General features: G+C 37.6%; 1 protein-coding gene across 4 annotated transcripts in view; it reads right to left on the bottom strand.

The window, feature by feature from the left end:
* The window catches only part of SLF1 (SMC5-SMC6 complex localization factor 1), a 37,888-nt gene extending 23,028 nt beyond the window's left edge, over nucleotides 1-14,860 (bottom strand). Inside the window, exons 1-8 of one of the 4 annotated variants that reach the window (XM_067315356.1) lie at nucleotides 14,813-14,860; nucleotides 14,290-14,403; nucleotides 14,068-14,143; nucleotides 11,967-12,210; nucleotides 9,557-9,713; nucleotides 8,023-8,067; nucleotides 4,056-4,187; nucleotides 2,541-2,594 (exon numbers count right to left, since the gene is read on the bottom strand). In XM_067315356.1, coding sequence (XP_067171457.1) covers nucleotides 2,541-2,594; nucleotides 4,056-4,187; nucleotides 8,023-8,067; nucleotides 9,557-9,713; nucleotides 11,967-12,210; nucleotides 14,068-14,143; nucleotides 14,290-14,403 — 822 coding nt within the window. In that variant the 5' untranslated portion in view covers nucleotides 14,813-14,860. Of the gene's footprint in view, nucleotides 1-2,540; nucleotides 2,595-4,055; nucleotides 4,188-8,022; nucleotides 8,068-9,556; nucleotides 9,714-11,966; nucleotides 12,211-14,067; nucleotides 14,144-14,289; nucleotides 14,404-14,478; nucleotides 14,714-14,812 lie in introns of those variants that run through there. The other 3 variants (XM_067315357.1, XM_067315355.1, XM_067315358.1) reach the window with 3 other exon arrangements.
* Nucleotides 14,861-16,278: the final 1,418 nt, after the last annotated feature.

A 16,278-nucleotide genomic window follows, 5' to 3' on the forward strand; every position in this document is an offset into this window, starting at 1 on the left:
CTATTCCTATATAGCATGTCAGAGAAGCAGCTAATGCTACAGATAGTAGAGGTATTGATCCCAGTGTATTTCAAAGCTCTAAAGACCTTCTTAATGGCACAGAGCTCCCCTCTTACTCTCTGCCATTCCTGAGAGCAAAACATTTAACTTTGCAAGCTTTCAGAGGACCCATAAGGATCTAAAAGCTTTCATGAAATGCTGTATCTGCTCTGCAACTTCCCTGTTATCATCTGTACTTTCAGCTTTCCAAACCTTTATTTTTGTAAATTACTGATATGCAAGAGGAGCTAGTAAAGATGTTCTCAGCTACATTGCTGTTTACCTCTGTCCTCTAGTCCAGGTTCAAGCTAAAGCCAAGCTGTACAAGCCAGTTACAACCATACCATTACCAGAGCACAGCTTCTGGGTGCCTGATAATTTCTATGTTTGAAATCCAGCTACTCTGCTGTAGGCTGAAGCCAATGAGAGCCAGCATATACACAAGCATGGTCAATGAAAAAGTTTAGGCACACATTTAAGTCCAAGCCTCACGTGTCCAGGACAATATAGATATATTCACAGAATTCCTCTCAGGACAACACAGCCTGAGGGCCTGGTAAGTTCAAATAAACTGGGATAAGGAGCCCAAACTATGAAAAGCAGCGGCAGGAAGGGGAGACAATTGAACTGCTGGGAATTAAAAGGTTACATAAATTTATTATTACTTTAGTTCCTAACACCTTGTAGACTTTAGGATCTTTGCCAAGAAACTTGGCTCCTGATGCACATTAGACACAAAGCTACTGAAGACATTCTACCAATTGTTTTAAAATCAAGGAAATAATACACAAACTTCAAGTCCAACTGAGGTTTTGAGGTGTATGGAGTAGACTTATATTAGCAAGTTATCTTCCAAAAATGTTCTAGTAATAAACTAAAAACTTTAAGAGATCAGGTTAAACCTGTGGAAAGAAAGGATAATCATAGTTAAATCATAGCTAAAGTCTCTCAGAGAATGAGCTCCACCTCAGCTTTAAGATACTTGGTTTCTTTACAAAGGTATCATTTCTGAGATTCCTGTATTAGATTCTAATGTACGCCAGTCTCATATTAATGAGAAATAAAACTGCTCATCTGGACAATTTGCTTTTAATCAGGTCTTTGTGCATATGGATTATGCAACTTGCATTTATTTCAATTTTCTCATTTATATATGCACTATTAAAATCTCCACGTTATTTCCTTTGGAAATAATGGTGGCATTCATACTTTTGTAATGCTAATTATATGCAAACAGCACATCTAAAGGGCAACCATAAACTGTTTAATGGCAGTCAAAGAACAACTTCTCTGTTGCATGGATTTTAGATGTGTGAAGATGACTTAGTATATTGTGTATGGATGAACATGTTACTTCTGGCCCTCATCTGGTGATGCTATCAGTATCTGTCTTTTTATACTGTGACTGAAACTTATATCTCTTGAAAATTCTCATTCTAGAAAAAACAGCAACATCCATACATTATTTGGAAAGAAGCACACTGAAACAAAGCTGTTCGGGAGAATGTGAGGCCTTTTGCATCACATTCAGGACAGGAAGGAAGTGGAAAACTGTTTTTCATTTTATTATTAATGGGTAAGGAAAGATGATATAAAACTGCTGTGGTGGACTCTTCTCAGTAGCAGGAGATCTCTTTCATAGGGCCTTTTAATTTTTTTAAATACACAAGTTACCATATAAAGTACAGTAGCTCATAGCTGCTATGTATAATACTTTTTAAGTGTTGAGAGCTATTGTTTTAACAAATTATCCTTAAACAATTTATTCTTAGTATTATAGATAGAAAAGGGGAAAAATTTGGAAGTATTTATTTACTTAACACATAACAAAGAAATAGTAAGAACTGTTACTGACCTGTAACTGACTTATGCCATATAACTGGCTTAATAGCAAGAAAAATGAGAAATGAACTAAATACTTTAGAAAAATGAAATCAAGTAAAAGTAACTACAAAAAAGGACTGGAAAATATAATCCACCATATCCTACTTGCTTCAGTGCACTCTCTAACCTGCTTGATGATACTTAAAGCTTATGCTGTAAGAACAACTACTGTTTTTTTCTATAGTGAGACAATCTTAGTTGAAAGCCTGCCCCTACTAGCAAAAATGCATGAGCACTGCAAGAAGCAGTATATACTTCCCCTTCATTGCTATTGCAAAAATACAGTGCTTGAATAATTTCAGATGCTCTGAATCACATCAGGCCATATTTGTTTCTTTTCTTCTAACAATAACAGGTAAAGCTCTCTTAAGCAGTAGTATTAAAGTTTCTTCAAGATAAAGAGGACAGTACTGAAAGCACTGCAAGAAAGAACAAATCTTGACATATACCCAGTATGAAGTTCTGTTTATGTCTTCAATAATTTTATTAGACTGATGGGATAATCTAAATATTTTAAAATGTTTATTTGATAGCTAATTACACAATAAAAGTGTGTTTGTCTAACCTCAGAATAAAATTCCTTGTACACAACATGCCCTCTTTGCAAGAATCCTTACCTCTGGATTGCATTCATTCAGCTGGTCTATATGAGTAGACTTATGTTTAACAGTCTGTAAAACAGGATAAAGTCAACCTGTACACTGGATACCAACAGACATATTCTATAAATGTTGTACAAAAGCAAAGAATGTTAACTTTTTTTAAGCATGACTCAAGCAAAAAATTCAACATAGCAGTCTGTTTACATTTATCTTTTTAATATTTAGATCGCAAAATTATGAAACAGAGAATTAGTGACCTACAAGGAAAATAATATTGGCAACTTTTCTCCTCCTTAGTTTTCCCGTTATTCTTTGCTCCTTGTTTAAACAGTTGCTATGCAATGACAGTTTTATTAGTTTTCGTCCACTTACATAAATGTTAGTGTTTTCAGTCTTTCCAGTTTTTCTACAACAAAATATAAATTTTGGATTCATTTTGCAAGTCGACTGAGACCTGAAGATATGGCAGTAGGTGCAAAAATGTAGTACTACTATAGCTACCTTTAGTTATAGCCTAGTGTTATGATCTTATTTATATGTATTATCAAAAAAGTCTTTTAGTAGAGTTTGTCCTCAAGATTATGATTACTTCTTCTGCTCATATCCATGTAATAGTTTGAGGGAAAAATAATCTGCTAAGTAGTGCACCTGTTGTATGTACAATACATAAGAAGTTAAGGATGCATTTATTTTTTAAAGGTCTGGAGGCTATGGTCTTGATAAAATGTCACTGATATAACATGGAGTATTTGAGGGTGCATATTTAAGCAGCTTGTGCCTTCAACTCATCAATTTTGTTTTTATATACCATACACTGAGCACTTAGAAATTCTAATTCTTTTGCTACTGAGAACTTATATTAATATACCTACTGGACCTGATTCTGCAGTTACAAAATCATACATTGTTCCCTTTAAGTGAGCTCCTGTAAGAATACTTACGCAATATCATTTGGAGTCAGTGTAGCATACAGAGATAATATATCCCGACTCAAAGTAATTATTCTGTTGTAGTAATTGTTCTGTTTCTAGATACGAAATAATGCTTTTAATTGTTAATGTACTATGTTTATCATGATTAGAGATATGTGTCAACATTAAAATGAAAGAGTGTATTTAGCTTTATTTTCTACTTGTAATAAAAAAACATTCATATGAATCAACAAAAAGTTTGCTTGCTCTAGGATATGTTAGGTTTTAAAAGCTTGTTAGTGTAATTTAGGTAGATAACAGACAAATCATTGAAAGACTATAAACTAATACAACATTTTGTTGTACAATATTAGCTATTATTAGATACGTTACACTGAAATTTCAAATAGTCCACCATGCCTTCCCCATGCCCATGCCTACCATTTACTTTGGTTAATGGTAGATTGTAATAAATAGGGTATTATTAAACACTGCAGGCTAAAAGGCATTATTACAATTTCAGAAAATTTTAAAATATCTATAATCTATAATGAAAGATAAATTTAATTATATGTATTTTACATTTTATGCTAAGAAAGTGTAACTAATTGTTACGTACCTGAGCAAAATACATATGTTTTATCACAGCATTTTTCATTTCAACAAGCTGCATGTTAGACATGATTTGTTTGATTTCTTGTGCAGCTAGAAAACGATTCATTTGGATAACTTCAGTATTTTGTATTTCCTTCTGTGAAGAGCAAAAAAAATCATTATTTTTTAATTTCAAATGGCATAGAGAACTAACGTTCCAAAACGTCTTTATGTGCTTAAGTCTTTCCACATATCCTGTTGTAAACTCATGTGTGCACATGCATGCTTATGTATTTTTCAAGAGTCGACATTATATGCCAGATAAAACAACTCTGGAAACAAACCATTAATGTTGTAGGTAGTTATAGCATGGGCATCATCAGTATGAGCTTTCCCATAATTATTTCTCTAATTGACTCCAACCCTGTCCCAAACTCTGTGACTGAAATGCAAACTGAGTTTCCATAATGGATTTGTTCTTTGGACTTTTAGAAAGCTAAAACCAAAACCCACGTCTTTTCAATTAGAAGAAAGTATAATAAGGATTTTTTTAAATACAATTTTTCATGAATTTGACCAAGACCAGACTCTCATTTTATAAAGGCCACTACAATGAAATCCTTTCAGTTCTTGTCTATAAGGATGAACGAAACTAGTAATTTAAATCTTATAAATTCCTTATATTAGTAATTTAATCTCTAAATTCACCTATCATTTCTAGTTGTTTCTTCAGTACAGGGAATGAGCAAGTATTTCTCAAACTGTTCTGTAATTCAGACTGAAACCAGAAACACTTCCATATAGAAGACTCTCAGCAAACCCAGAAGGTAATTTTTGTTATTGAAAAGTAACTACAAATTGTATTTAAAAATTATTTCAGGATATGAGAACAATACATTTTGGTAAGGTTCAATATATGTTTTCATCAAATGTGCACAGATTAAGAATGAAGCAACACTGTTGTTTTACATAAATACACATAAAAAATAGCCTCCTCTTGAAGTGTAAAATGTGATCAGTAGGACTATGGATACCGTTGAAGGATCCCCCTTAGTCACTGTACTGAGGGCCATTTTTTATTTGGAGCAGGTGTGGAAGGACTTTATACAAGTACAGTGAAATAAATATGCTTGGGGTGGCTTTTGGCCATTCTACTTCAAGCACCTAAATCCAAAGGGGGACACAAGTACTGTATGGAAAACAACAGTAGGAAATAAACACGGTGGTTGTACTGAGAAGAAGCAAGCCACAAACATTTTATATTTTTAAGAGATTTTCAGTGTAAAGCTTCAAAAGCTGCATGTATGTCATTCTATTTTCAGCTGTTCCCTTAAATATGCAATTCAAAACAAAAGTATTTGGCATGTGGATAACTACACATTTTTAAGCAATTATCAAGTTTGTTGCACATTACAGAAGTGTAATAAATGCTTTAGGTAATTTGAGAAGAGCTCTAAATAGCTTTTGATGAGCAAAGGATCACTAAACTCCTACTGAAGTAGGACAAAAGTTCTGCTCTGAGACATTAACATCTTACTTCTTGTGGCACTTCTGCTTTATTTTCAACATCCTTCTAAAAATACTGACATTCAGACAATATACAGTATCCCAGTACCATCTTGCCAAAATGTTATAAATTCCAGTATGCATTCAACAAAGCATTTGAAGTCTGTGTTAAATCTGAGAATAGCTCCCTAAAATCATGCATGTTCTTTAACATCTTGAACCAACACATTTGACACCTTATAGGATCAAGTCATTAATGACAATCTCTCTGAGTAGTTTAACACTAGAAATTATGAGGTTGAAATTACATGATCAGATATAGAAATACAAAGATGAAGCAATGTGTTTGTTCAAAAAAGCAACAGAATAGTATGAAAGGCAATGACTATAAGCAGCTCTACTGAAATAATGAATAACCCTGCTTTGCTGAATTCAACATTTGATTTGGATACAAAGCCTTAGGAGATGATGTGTGCATGCGTATGTTGCAGGGAGGAGGGCATTTATTTCTGCTAGAAGTAGGAGTCAAGTAGCAGCTCTACAGATTTACAAAGTTGGAATGCTCCAAGTTATGTCCTAATGAAATATGTGCCAAGTACTTCTTGGAGAAAGAGACAGGAGTGTGTTCATAACATTTGTTGATAAAGCCTAATATATTTAGACAAGTGTTGTGATTTGATTGCCTATGTTTTATTCTTTTCCTTATAAGAGACTAAGAGTCTTGGCAGTTTTGAGTTCTTTAGATGCATTTGAATAGAAAGCTAATGCTCTCCTTGCCTCTAAAATAAATTACCTGGTAAAGTCTAGGAAAAAAAGATACATGCAAGTTAATGAACTGGTCAAGACAGAACACTGTTATCCCACCAGAGGGGAATTCAGGGTGCATAGCGAGAAACACTTTATTCTCATGGAGATCAATAAAAGGTGAGGTAGCCATAAATACTTGACACTCATTTCTTTATTACATATAATATGATGTCTGTCTTAGCTGAAAGGTGATATAGAGACTAGCTTCCCTGAAGAGGTTTCATTAAGAGAGTAAGTACTAGGCTGAAATCCCACGTTGATGTGTATTATTTATTCAGGATGTAGACACTAAGACTTTTCAATGCCCCCTTCAACCTTTTCATAGCAGCTTTACTGATCATTAAAATGCAGACAGGAAATTTTCTCTGCATTTTGGATATGGAAAATCCAAAGGATTTCAAGTTAAGTAAGTTATTCCTAGTAACAACCCCAGCTTTAATTCCTACTTGCTCACAGAAGTAACATTTTTTATTTAGCAGTTGACTGTAAAGTCATCCCATAGTCTGAGCAGCTCACAGTCTAAAAGAATCTTCTGAGTCCTTGGAGTATTTCCACGTCAAAATGCTATGAAGATTATCATCAAATGCAAAGAGTCTGAATAGTACATCTGACTCTCCTGCTTGGTCAGCTATAACTCCTAATAGCTGCAAAGGACAGACACCTTCTACTGCATCACAAATGTGATCTAAATAACAAAGGGCTCAATTTTTTGATTTTCTTGAAACAATCAGAAGAGTTGGAAATATTGAGAGCATACAGGAGTTCAACACGTTATGATAAAAACAAAGGCCGGTTGTCTATTCTTGCTTGTAAATAGCATTTTTGACTGGCTTTTCCTTCTGATTAAATTCCTTTCCTCCTAGCCCTCTCCTCCAAGCCCTCAAGGCTTTCTGTCAGTATTTAGAATTTAATGGAATCTGTGTCTATTGAATAAGCTTCTAGTCAGTCTACAAGATTGTTGTTTGGTGCTCAAGTCTATGAACAACTGAATATATATTATAACAAGTATATTCCCACAAAGAAATCTTTGCAGTTGACTGGAATGAGCTTCCTGTTGTTTGTTAGCATAAAATATGGTTAGGTTGTCCTAACTGGACTGTATCAAAATGCAGATTCTTCTACCAGAAGTCAATGTCCAAAAATTTAAAGGTACAAGTAAAGCATTGACCAGACTGAGTAACAGCCATACAGTTTTCTGCAGAGTCAGAAGTGGAATACAGAGATTTAAATCTCTCTTTATATCATTCTTTATACCAGCTTTGGGAGCAAGAACACAGCTTATAAAGCTGTTGAAGTTGGAAAAAAAAAAAAAAGACATTTGCTTTTTTGTTTGGTGAATTCTAAACATCCATTTAAATGTCCTCCTTTCAGATAGAATAAATCCACCAACCGTAGACATTGTTCAAAATCAATCTGGCAACATTTTTCTTGATCCTTTGCAGACAAGCTTTCTTTTAAAGCTAAAATCTGGCTTTTCTGTAGCCATTATTAGTTTTCTATTAATATATTTATTATAAAATTAATGGGCATTGATGACACCGCTTACATTTTTGTCAGTCTTTGTATTATGTGTGCCTCAGCTAAGGAGTAATCCTGGATTTAAATGCTTCAAACTAAAAATATTGTATTACTGTTCCAGAATGGAGAGAAGAAAGTATACAGTAAAGAAGAACATGTACCATGGTCATGGTCTTAATCTCCATAGGATCACTCATCAAAATGGTCTGTAAGAAAAGACAATGCTGGTCTTGGTAAGCAAAGGACTAGGAATCATAAGGTCTCCCTGTCTTTCTCTGTCTGTCTCTCTCTCTCTCTGGAAATTGTAAGAATAATTTCTAGTTCTAGGGAATCTGCACACACAGGGAAATTCACTTAACAGTGGCATGTCCCCTCATCAATGGGAGGATGAAAAACAATCAAGCTGTTTTTCTTTCTTTGCCTTGTCTTTTTGTATCACAGTGAATTTAACTTCTTCTGTTCCATTTTGGCTGAGTGGTAAACCTAACACTGAAGAATCTGAAGTTGCACTGGATGCCTCATCTGGCTAAGTCATTCCAACCAAAAACTCCAGCTCTCTGGAAAGATGATTTTTAATCCTAAGGACTTCTGAATATTTTCTGAAATGTGGACAATTATGTCACTCCTTTCTGACTCCACAGACGAGTGCTGCAAATGGAGAAGCATTACAGTATGTTGGTATATGAGAAGTTCTTAAAAAGATGTCCTTGGCATGCTGATCTGTTTTCATAAGGTTGCATATACAGTCCTTTAATTAATTTTTTTAAAATTTAATTGTACTTGTCTACAAGTATGGAATGATCCATCCACAGTAATGGAGAGTTGAAGGTGTGCTCAGATAGCAGTTCATACACCTATTTTAGGAAATGAAAAACTTGCATTCTAGCAGCACCAATCTCTCTGCATCGACTGAATAGAGAATACAGGCGAATAGCTTATAATAGATTCCTAGTATAGAAATATTCTGATCGAATTTCCACTGCTCAGTATACAATCCCCTTACAGAATTCATACTGCAGCCACCAATTTTTCCCAGCCAAGGGCTGCTAGCAAACATATTTTGAGTTATGCATCTGAATCTTAATATTTTAGCATAATTTGTAATGTTATGAATAAAAAGGTAAACAATTGAGATCAGTTCACAAAAAAGTGATTAAACTGATATTAAAGCATGAAGATATAAGGACACCATTTAACGGTGTGTGCCAAACCCAGGATAAAATACACACACATACACATTTGAAATCATTAACAAAATGAAGATAATAAAGAAGATCTATTATTTTTCTTTTGGTGTTTTGTGACTAACTAGCTAACTGTTTAATTGGTGGTCAGCTACATTACTTTCATGTACTACTCTGGGAAAGCTACTGGAACCTTCTTCCTGAAGTCTAAACCATTTTTCTAGTAGTAATAACACAAAGTAGGAACCAAGGAGGAGTACAAAGAGGAAGAAGAAATAAAGTATTCTTCCTTGGTGTTATATCTACTGGTCTAAACCAAAATATTGCTTTGGGAGAGACAATTTTTCTATTAGAAAGCTGCTTTATTTTTAACTAAATTTCAAAACATCCAGGTTGATTGTATTCTTCTCTATCATTAATGCTGTATATTAGAGTAATCGGTAAGGATGACATAAATTGCTAACAGTGATAATGAAAAATGAATTTTAGGTATGTTTTTTAACATACTTACCTCAAAAAGGTAATCTGCTAGATACTGCATAGGGTAATATTGAGCTTCAAAGAGATGTTTTTCTGTAGGAAAACTTTTATCATCGATGAATATATGAGTAATATCTCTCCCTGCATTTTGAGATGAACATATAGTTGCCTTTCCAGCTTCCAGAACTCTAAATAAATATATATTTGGAAAGAGGTATTTACTGCATTATATTAATATTGCTTAAGGCTACATTAATGTTCACAAATTACAAGTATGGAAGTGCAAGAGAATAAGGATTCTAAGTGTGTGACATTACGCAACCTTCATTAGGAGGATAAAAGGGCACTTAAGAGCCTTGAGTGAAGGAAGGAACCCACTTAACAAGACATGTCTTTTCACAATTTAACACTACTAATTAAAATCATCTCCTACCTGATAGAAAGCTTCTCTCTGAGCATTTTTTTTCAAAGCTAAAATTCTTAGACAACAGCTATAATCTATTACATTATGTCCCCCATGATGATATTTAGTGGGTCTTTCAATTAGAGTTTTGCCATAAATCAAGTGGTTTACCAAAAGTGTAACACTGCTTTTCTGAACTGTAACATGGTATTTTCATATTGCAAATACATTTTCTGACTTCATTTTAGAGTCATTTACAGCATTTGGTGCCACCCAATGTTATACACAGAAAACATTTGTTTATGTTTGGGGCAACATTATATGCAAGAGTTTCCTCAGAGGAAATTTGCAGAGGGGTACTGCTGCAATGATTCACATTTTTTAGAAAAGATGACAGACAAGACAGTGGAGGAAGAAAAGAGGTCTTCTGAATTGTTGAATATACGTCCATTTTTCAAAATCCATATATGCAAAAAGAAAAGGATGCTGGCCTCACACACTTACACATCCAATAATTAGGGATTAATGGCAAGAAAAGAATGAAAGGGGAAAAAGCCAGGCTGTTTTAAGTATTAGAGAAAAAAAAAACCAACCATTTCTCAAAGCTGCAGTGGCCTTTACGACTGAAAGCAATGCTTGCTGGAGACAAAAGAAAATCTACCTTTCAATGTTTTCTGCCTAAATAAAAGGATCCCCACATCAGTGTGTGGAAAACTGCCTGGAAAAAAAATAGATTCCTTCCACAAAACTCCCTGTTCATTTCTCTTGTTGATGTAGTTCCTGTTAAAGGTTACTTTTACTGTTAACAGAGTTGTGCAAGACAGCATTTCAATGGCATTATCACAAGGATTTGCAGAAGCAGTTTTCATTGGAAACAAACATGGTTTTTCAGAAGCGTAGCAGAATGAATGCATCTTTCTGCAAGACAGCACATAGTAAACTTTTCCATTCAGCTCAGAGAATAGCCTACTTAAAATGTCTTCAGTTGATAAAATTAGAAGAGGATAACTTCAGCTGCATCTCAGTTTGTGTTTAGGAACTGCAGGCAGGTACTCTGTGATGCACCTTGCAGCTCTGATACCATGATCAACTAGATTCACTGCATTTCCCTGCTTGCCTGTGCATCTGTGACATACACCTTGTTTTCATGCCCCGTAGAGAATCAGGGCATACACAATGTGCACATACCCAGACCTGAGAAGTGCTCCCAGCTAACTGGGTTTTCAACAGAGGAGGAGAGTAGGATAGTATCTTTTCCTGTAATGAAAAGCAACATCTTGTAATGGATAGCTGTTTCAGGAGCAAACTTTACATAATACGCTGTTTGTGATTCAACATAGTACTTAAATCAGGGAATCCAGGTGTGCTGGGAGTTTGGAAAAAAATAAACGTAGTCCCAAAATTCTTGCACTTCCAGTGGTTTTCCTTTTCTCTGCTTTTCCTTTATATTTTGCCTTTTCCCTTATGAACTATCTGTATTTACATCATATCATAAAGATTTGTTACAATACAAATTAGGGCTTCAGAACTAGGGAGCTGTTGCACAGATGTGACATAAAAAGATCAGGTTAGTCAGAATGTGGAACAGATTAGTAAGACATAGTTCATGGTTGGTTCAGGTCACCCACTCAAGTGAAATAATTTATCCTGTTCTGGCTACCATTTGAATGTAATGTGTGGATAAAATAAAAGAATATTCATAAAAAGCATAAGCATATGTACCTTGTCTCATGAAGAAAGTTTCTGTAAGCAATTTATTCAAGATGCAAATACGTGACAATGCATTTTATATTTGACACTAGCAAACACTGAAAGCAAGCCAGAAAAGCAGTGGTTTTAAAGATTTAAAGAAATCAGTGTGTATTTAACACTGTAACTATTATAAAAATGTGTGGAAGTATATTAATGAAAACAATTCATACGTTGAAGGACCTGAGGTTGTTATGGACCAAATTAACTGGGATGGAAGAAAAAAAACTCGTTCAGTTATATAGTGTTTTATCTTTCATTACTTCAGCTTTAAGACATATTCTCCTACCTTGTAATAGGATCCCTTCGTTTATCACCTTCCTTAACAAGGAGGACAACTTTCCATCTGTGGAAGGCCCCTGGAGCACTAGTGTGTATCAGTTCTTCGCGCCATCTTTTAGGTGCAGATTGCATTTGAGGTGAATAATGGGTGTCTTTTTCAATTTTATATCCCCATTCGTACGTTGTTTCATCAAGCCATCTGCCACTTTCGGCACTATTAATTATGTACTCCTTAGTTAGTATCCACTTTCCTAAAAAGCAAATGAACTGTCAGCCACAGAAGATTTTTTGTGTAGACAAATGGCAATCAACTGAAGATCTAATATAAAATTAACTTCAACCTTTCTTGTGCAAATAAAAGCTGGAATTGTAAGTTCCATTTTAAAAACTTCTTCCTACTGCAAGAGGTCTCCTTTTCACATTTCAAAATCAAAAACCTCAAAATGCCACTGAAAATGATCTTGTTTTCTTTTAATGATAAAGTACCTTTTTACCCTTTCCAGATTAAATACTTGCCTGTCTTCTCAAAAATCTGCAAATGGAAGTTTGCAGCTTCCCAGATTTTATTCTTATGATTTGCATAGAACCTTGCTTCATACTTTACTTTTAATACCATTTGACACTCTTACAAATGTACTAAAACAGATTTGAGGTACACTTGATGTACTTATATAACATGCAATAATGCTGTCAAATCACTTTTTTTTTTTTGCAAAGGGTTTAGTTTTAGTAAACTGAAGTAATAAATTAAATATGATTAAAAAGAGGAATGAATTTCTTTTTTTTATATATGCTTAATATTACTAGCATTGTAAGCGTAGTGAATGCCAATATCAGGGGGATATGGTTTTAGACTTTTGTCTTTCCCCTTTCTTCTTTTCACATCCTTTTCTCTCCTCCCTTGGCTCCACCTCCTCCGCCTCTCTTCTTTCTTCTTCTGCATGTATGCTTTTGATACTGTCTGTAATGATCTTCCCCTTTTTCTCGCAGTCTCTCTCTTCTTTCAGATTCAGGTCAAGGGCTGTGGTTAGTACCCTGCTCCTGTATTGAAACACTACCTACAGAAGATACTGTAAGAGAAAGTGACTGGAATTGTATAAACCTAATTGGTTTCACAGAACAGCAGGGTTGACTGGCAAAATGTCTCAGAAAATGAGCACAGATGGTACTTCTACATAATCTATCCTAGGTACCAGTGGACTTATGACTGAAAAAGGCATGCTGCATATAACCTATATGTTAAAACCACTTTAATTTCAAGAGTTCCATCTCAAAAAGTAAGTCAGCTAAGAAGTCCATGAAGACCGATCTTCTTATTAGTATTTATGTTCATTTGTGGAGAGTTCTAAATGGGATTAAAGATGAATTGTTATACTACTTGGGAAAAACTGCATTAGGAATGAATGCTCTCTCTCCACCATCAAGGGTGAAAACCACAATTATATAAAAATAGCACCTCTTCCAGAATTAAGTAGTACTAGCTGGTATTGAGGAATAATTATGAATATAGAAACATGACATAATTTTGCACTGTCAAGTGGACAACACATATATTATCCCCACTCAGTTCAAAGAAAACATCTCCAGATGTTTTAAATCTCCAAAAATATGATATTAACTCAATATTACAAATTTTATGTCTAAAGTATCTTTTCTCATGTAAACTTTTACTCTATTTACTTTTTGATGACAGCTAATAAGGCACAAGGAGTCATCCATATATCTCCAAATTCTAGTAGCTATAACTGAAAATGCCTAATACTACGGTATGCAAATGCAAGTATCAAATTTTAAGCACTTAAATCATTTGAAATATGATTTTACAATGTAACTGATAGGTAACAACAGTTTTTGTTTGGGAACCGATTCAGAACAAATAAAGGATGATGACATGAAAATTATTTGCGAATAATGCAAAAAAATAGAAAGTAAATCTAAATTTGAAGGTAGTGCTTTGCTAATAATCAAGGCTAGTGCAGCAAGGAGAATAAGTGTTGGTAAAACAGCCAGTTCATGAAATGAGAGCAGGTAACTAGAAAACTTCTAAGGGTTCTTTCCTATCCTAATATTATGATTTGATGAAATTTTACAGCAATTCTTTTACTCACCTGCAGCACAAGCAGCTAAGAACTTTTCACTCTTGCAAAGCTGTTTTGCTATAAGATGTGTGCAATTTCTGTATTTCTAACGAAAAAAGAAAACACAACACACTTTTATCACTGGAAACAGATTAACTTTTTTTTGCAACAAATACACAAGTCTAAGCTTCTACATAGTCTTTTATTTTTTCTTGCTTTTTCTCACTAGTGCGAGCTTACATAAAACAATACCTTAGTATCAATAAGAACACAGTCCAGTTTGAGCAATAATTCAAGCAGTGCCTTTTTTTCTTGCTTTTTAAATCCAGTTAATTGGATTACCCGTTTCTGGCCACCACTTGCCATCTGTTAAAAGGAAAACAAGTGAAAAGGACACAAAAACACACGAAATGCACACTGTGAAGCTCCGCGTGATCTTACTAACACTTCCTGCTCTTTCATCGGCGTTGCCCTGGGACGACGCGCCCCCGCTGGAGCTGTCACTACCTGGCGCGGTTAGTGTACCCGAGCGGCGGCAACCCGGCAGGCCGGAGGCCCTCGAGGCGCAGGCCGCGGGGGCCGAGCCCCTTTGGCACAGCCCCGAGCAGCGCCGGGCCACGAGCGCGGGGCAGGCCGCGCCGCTAACGGCGCTGCCGCGCTACGCGGGGGCCGCGGCCGGAAGAGCCGCCATCTCCTGGGAGTAGGCGCCGCCGGCAGGTGCCACGCGGCCGCGGCCGGGCCGCCCCCACCTGCGCCGCGCTGCGCGCGCACGTACTCGGGCCACGCGGAGCGCAGCGGGCCGTTCCGGGCCTGGCACTGCGCCCCCCCGGCGGCCCCGCGGCCGTTCCCGCCTCCCCCCGCCCCGCCCCCGGATGTGGCGGCGCGGCCGTTCCGGGCCGTTGTCACCGACGCTCCGCGGTCGCTGGGCTGTCGGCGCGGAGCCGAGCGGGCCGCGGGGGGAGTCCGGCCGGTAAGTGGCCCTGGCGGGGCCGCCCTTCCCCTCCCCTTCCCGCTGGGGCCAGACCGTGCCCGGCGCCGGACCCGACCCGAGCTGAGCGGGGCGAGGGGGCACGACGGTTCCCCGGCGCGGCCGAGGGTTTCCCCGCACGCCCGGGCTGGTGCCCCCAGGCCGGGCCGGGCCGGGCGCGGCGCGGCCCCGGGGCTGCGGCCCCGCTCCCCGGCGGTGCGGCCGGGTGTGTAAGGCCCGCGGAGAAGGGGCGGCCCGGGGCGCCGGAGGAGGCTGGTGGCTACGCGCTCGCTTAACGGCTCGGCCCGGCCGTTGGCGCCCTCCGCGCTGGGTGGCTGCGGGGCGCCGTGGCGGCGGGCGGAGCGCGGCCCTCCCCCGGCCTCGGCACGGTTACCGTGTCCCGCCGCTGCCGCCCCCCGGGGGCCGTGCCGGGCTCGGCTCCACTCCCCGGGAGCTTGCCGGGCCAGCGAGCCGTTTCTGAGGCCGAGAGCGCTGTTTCGCCAGTGTCTGGAGCGAGGGATGGGGAAGCCTGGGATATCTGGTTGAGAGTAGCAGCTTGAAAACTCACCAGGACAGAGTGTCACCTTAGAGTCTCAGATTTGCCTTTTTGCCTCTAAAAAACACATATTCTGTTGCTCAACAGACTTAAAAGACTAGCAAGCCCTCTTATAGGGATGGGTGATGGAAGACGGAAGAGACTTCACTGGGTAGAGGAAGCTGGCAAAGCAACTAAGCAGAGTTTGTAATAGATCCAGATCGAAGTGTCTCATCTCTCGAACAGACTTTCAGAATCAGAAATGGGACCTAGCGTTTCCAGTCCTCAGTATCCCTTTTCTCTCTGCACCAGAGAAACTTCCTGACAAAGGGCCTTGTTCCACATGATACCTGATCCTCACACAAGGTGACTACCCACTGCTACAGTTAGATACTCAAGTCTTTCGCTCTAGGTCTAAAGGTTCCTTCTCTTCTAAAGCTTCAAGTTTGCTCTAGCTGCACAATGGAATTCAGTGTTGTTTAAAAGTTGCAAAGCTACGTGAAAAGGTTAAAATAATATTAGGATTGTACACCAAGCACTCAAAATTTAGAAAATTAGAAATGCCAGAATTAAGATTGTCTGTGAAACCTTATTTTGGCCTCTTGTGTATAGGAGATGTGATTATCTTTACTTGATTCCTGTGTCATTTATAGTGCACAAGAAATCGGTTAGTGCTATTTGGTGAATAAAACTGGTTCCATAGAATACTTTCTTTTTTTATTCCTGCAGTTGGAACGTA

This window comes from Apteryx mantelli, chromosome Z (genome assembly GCF_036417845.1).
Source record: "Apteryx mantelli isolate bAptMan1 chromosome Z, bAptMan1.hap1, whole genome shotgun sequence".
NCBI classification, from domain to species: Eukaryota; Metazoa; Chordata; class Aves; order Apterygiformes; family Apterygidae; genus Apteryx; species Apteryx mantelli.